This window comes from Cajanus cajan, chromosome 3 (genome assembly GCF_000230855.2).
Source record: "Cajanus cajan strain Asha chromosome 3, NIPB_CcT2T_4, whole genome shotgun sequence".
NCBI lineage: Eukaryota > Viridiplantae > Streptophyta > Magnoliopsida > Fabales > Fabaceae > Cajanus > Cajanus cajan.
The window spans coordinates 8,469,028-8,474,125 of record NC_138519.1 but is presented as its reverse complement, the minus strand read 5'-3'; the positions used below and the strand labels follow the sequence as shown (position 1 = coordinate 8,474,125).

Sequence of the window (5,098 nt, the reverse complement as noted above, 5' to 3'; positions counted from 1 at the left end):
GTCTTGATTTAATTGAGATCTGAACTGATGTAGCGTAGCATCATAATTTCATAAGAGCATGAAACTGAGTTAAAATGTGGTCGTTTTGAACAAAAATAAATAAAGAATAAGAGATATGTTAAAGGCATATTTGTGAAAATAACTTAAAAGTTTTTTTAGAAATAACTGAAGTCATGTTAAAAAAACTAAACAGAAATCAGGACGTGTGCAAAACAAGACTCATATTTATGAAATGAAAGTCGTGTTTCACAATGAATGCTTATCCATTCTAATCTTTTTTATAAATTTGTCCATTTTGAGAAAATTTGAAAATACATTACCCTTTTAAAGTAAAAAACCAAGCCATTTATATTTGACAGACTACAGTTTAACTGGCTTAAATTTCTGTTTTGTTTCCTTCATGCTGCCTAATTGCCTACAAAATAAAAACTAAAGAATTTCCTGATACAATATTAAGACAGAATTCAAACAAGATTCCATGTTAAACAAGCAGTTTATACTAACACAATCTTAGATCAAAGATCCCGAAAAGGGAAGAAAGCCAACAGAGGCCAAGGTAATGTTGGTTAAGTGAGACATTGAAATTAACTCGTCAAGAATAATCATTTGTTCTTTATCAGAACTTCATATTATGAATTGAATCCATCAAGTAATTTATATGTAATTATAAGGGATAATTATGAGCACAAGTAACATTTATGCCAGCAAATTAGCAATGTAACTATACACAATTATCTGCAACATTGATATATTAAAAGTATAAAAAAATTGTCTATAATAACATCAATAGCATTGCTTCAGAGAACAGATGAGGGTACACCAATTAATACTGTCTAAATGTAAGATTGAGACGACCAGGAATAAGGCAAGAATCTCTCAGCAATTTCTCTGGGGCTGAATTTGGCAAAACTGATGACACACCATGAAAGACATGTCGAGATTCACCACCAAATATTAACACATCTCCTGATTCTAGAAGTACGCTCTCTGCCATCTCAACATCCCTCTGATCACCATACAGAAATTCAGCTGAATCTCCAATAGAGAAAGACACCACAGGCAACCCTTTCCGGAGACTTTCTCTGCTTTCATCTCGATCCTGTATCATATTAGTCTCTAAATGTTAGAGCAATATATTTAATTAGAAACTAAATCTAAGTCAAAACTTACATACAGTACTACAAGTGTTATTTTCTAAATAAAAATATATTTCACCTCAATAATATAAGTAATAAAGAATTTCATTAGCTTTAAATGCATACTATAGAGGTAATATTGGAGAACACACAATAAAATTAGTATTGTATCTAAGTTCTGTTCTTATTTTAATCAAAATCATGACCCACTCATGATCCGAGTTTTTCAGGAGATCTCTCAATGTATAGAATAGATGTTAACCTGATGAAGACCAAGCTTTCCATTGTTGGTATAAAAATTGACTATGCATATATCAGGAGTCATTGAAGGAAGTTCGTCCTCCACATTCCACACTCTGCATTCCTTCTTAATTAGAGAATGTGCTTCTTTTATTGATCTTGAAACCAGCTCACTGAAGTAATTGGGAATACTGGGTGGCTCACTGCCATCAATTACCCGTTTCTTTCCATATTTATAGGTCTGAGGATCCCAGTCCTTCCCAAGACACATCATCTTCAATCGAAGTTTTGCTCCACTTGCATAACCTGGTTGATAGAACCCTCCCGGACCAACACCAAGTTCACGGCACACTTTTACTATTTCCACCTAAAATTATCACAAGAAAGTAAAAGAAATAAAATAAGAATGAATAAGAAAAATTTCAATCAAATGCATATAAGTTATGGTGCAACCTTCAGTATGCTTTGGGGCAAATTTTATGACTGAAAAGCATTATTATACTTAATCCAACATTAGACAGTAGAGAGAATTGGTTGCAACCTATGTAATATCTTATACACGATGAAAACCAATTTTAAAATGTCTCCTCTTAATGTCTTAGAAGTTTCTGGCACGGTTGTCAAACTTCTAATTTTGATTGTGTAATTCATATAAGTGCTAGTAAAATGCAAAATTTATGTTGGTTCCAAAAACAGTGAACGAGGTTGACAGTATTTGACAACAATGGTTATTAGAATATATAGTCATCATAAACTGCACTATAAATTGGCATTTAAAAAATAGTATCATGCAAAGTGGAGCAGATGAAAAATCAAGTACCTGTTCATCATGAGTAATAAAATTTTTCAAGAGAACCATCCCAGGACCCAACAATATCTCCTCTTGTATCTCTTCTTCCTGCATCTCAATGCCCATTTCATTGCTTTCTCCATGCGATGTAGCTCCTATTGAAGGAGAATTTCTCTTTCTTTGAAAGCAAATGTCAAATGGTTTAAACTTTGGTGTACCAACTGGAGAATCTAAATTGTGTCCAACTACTGAATAGTTGGAATTGGTAGGGCTATTATAATACGGTCTTTTAAAAGAAGCATCTTTCTTCTTCCAAGAATGGCTATCTTGAGGGGATTCATCATGGTAACTTGTCAAGTTAGATGTTGAGAATTCCTTAGTATGTGGTACACTACAATTCTCTTCACTTGCATGGGACAATCCTAAGTTAATTCGAGTTTTTCTCTTTGATTTTCTTGGTTTAACACTAGTAGTAGCTATCGATGAGGAAGTTGAATGGTCAGAACTAGACATTAACTCAGATGTTTTGCCAGCAAACGATGTGCGACTAGGTGCTGAAGGAGGCGAAACATTATTCTTCCTTTTTTTTGGATCCAGCGATACAGTAATACTTCCTATCATTATTGATGGTTCATTGTTCTGAGATGCATCTTCATTGTTAGAACAACCAGCCATAACCTGCAATTGAATCATGAAAATTAAAATAAACACGAAGATTATTGGAAAGTGTAATCTTGAATGCAGTATAGAAATCCTGATACATAATTTATTGAATCCTACGCGCGCAACAGCCAAATTACGGCAAAATAGACTCACATAGTCACATTATTGCTTAAAAGCAAAAATTAATACCAAATGCACACAATAACAAATATGAGACACCAGCTAAGATCTGACGCATACATCTATTACTTTTGGACTCATCATAATAATATTCCAACTGCAGTTGAATTTATCATAGTATTTTCCAGAAATACCACAACCACAATTCAAAACTTCAGGCATCCAACTAAAAGCTCAATAGCTGATATATGAAAAGAAACAATCTGAGTGAAACGTTGCTAAATGAAATCAATTAAGTTACTAAATCTACAAGTGCATCACATAAAGGTTCCTCGATGCTCACTTGATTTAACACAACTTTGACAAACACAATCATCCTATTATTATTATTAAAACAACAACAATGATCAACAATCACACCAAAAATTTGGATGCAATTGAGCCAGAAAATAAATTACGTCACTGTACAGTAACAAAAAACTCAACTATATGTGATAAAAAAAGTTGTAAATTTATTTAATATTTGGCACAATTTATTTAATGCTTTATACACTCATTCAAAGAAATAATATTATGTGGAAAACAATATTTTTTTTATCTACATAAATCACGAAATCAAGATAGATTATTTGTTTTAAAAAATAAAAAAAGTTATTTGTCATTATCAAACATGTTACACTTTATTGATTAGGTATAGGGATTTAGCTAAATGTTGATTTTCTTTTTCTTTCACCCTCTACAGTTTCTCTCCTTAATGTTTCAGTCTCTCTGCTATCTTTCTTCTTTTAACCGAGGATTCTCCTCTCTGTTTTCCTTCTCTCTCTTCGGCTCAATATCATTGTCTCTTTCTAAACAAAAATTAACAAACAACTTTTAATTAAAAAAATTTAAATTACTTATTCTAAACCGAAGGTTATTAGTTCAAGGGCACCTATTATTCTTCCTAATCAACAATAGCTCTGACGGATATGCAACTTTCCAGTGATACGGTGGTCTCTTTAAACCAAAATAAACTTCAATTTTAAAATAGTTATGAACCCAGAAAAAAAAAAGGAAAAAAAAAAAAGACAAGGTGATAATAAAACATAGCCTTAGAAAATAAATTTGCGTGGACAAGAAAAAAAGGTGTTTTCTGATACAATAACACAAATAATAATTATTATTTAGAGAAAAGAGTGGAGTCATACAGTGTCTTTGCGAACAGAAGATGATGGTTGCGACGAGGAAAACTCGGTAGTTGAATTGACGAATTTGCCCTTTTGGTTCGAAGCCGAAAGCATGGAAGAGATTTGGAGAAAGAAACGGTGACGGCTTATGAGAGAATGAAGCGAGGATGTAGGAGGAGTGAGATGTGAAAGAAGCATGGTTGCTATTAAAAGAATCAGTGCAGCATGGTTTGGCCAATTAAAGATCAAGTCATAATTCTTGAAGATTTGATTCCTAGGAGATGTAATTTGATATACCCAATAATTAATTAATTGAGATAGAGAATTATATCAAGAATTTGAAAAGGATAAGGTTTGTTTCACTACATTTGATAAATTTCATCGAAATTCTAATCGTCTAGGTGAGTGTACTTTATCTTAGAATAACGCGTAACAGAGTTTGAGAAGGTGGTGGGTGTTACCCAAGCGCCGAATTTCATTGAACTTTGTTTCCGGTGGTGACTCGCGTAATGCGGCTCATGTTACCACAGTCAAAGATCCCTTTCAAAATTAAAATTGGGAATTTTAGAAAGCACATTTTATCTCTTTCTTTTTCGAGAGAGTGTAATTTAAAAGATAAAATATAATTTAATAATTATTAATTAACTCTTATATATTAAATATATATTTTTATATAACATGAAAGCTTTTTTTAAATAAAAAAAAGTTATCAAGAAAATTTTCAATTTTTTTTTAATTTTTTATTTAATTCAATCAAATTAGATTGAGTCAGATTAATATAATTAAATTTAATTTTTTTATAAAAGTTTATATATTATATAATAGATTTAAATAATTTGATATCTTGTTACAAATATAATGATACAACTAAATTTTAAAATTAATTTGTTAATTTGTTATACATCTCAAACAATCAATTTTAATATAAAACAAAATTTAAAATCAATATGTTGTATTGCTATATTGTTATCACTAACTAATAT

The 5,098-nt window shown here is 31.2% G+C and overlaps 1 protein-coding gene across 1 annotated transcript; it reads right to left on the bottom strand.

Moving 5' to 3' along the window:
- Positions 1–664: 664 nt before the first annotated feature.
- LOC109816189 (DNA N(6)-methyladenine demethylase ALKBH1D) lies at positions 665–4,599 on the bottom strand. Its single transcript, XM_020381086.3, has 4 exons — positions 4,137–4,599; positions 2,197–2,844; positions 1,399–1,743; positions 665–1,099 (listed from the first exon to the last, which is right to left on the bottom strand). Exons 1-4 carry the CDS (start codon positions 4,311–4,313, stop codon positions 824–826), a joined length of 1,446 nt encoding a protein of 481 aa, XP_020236675.2. The 5' UTR covers positions 4,314–4,599; the 3' UTR covers positions 665–823.
- Between the last annotated feature and the right edge of the window lie 499 nt (positions 4,600–5,098).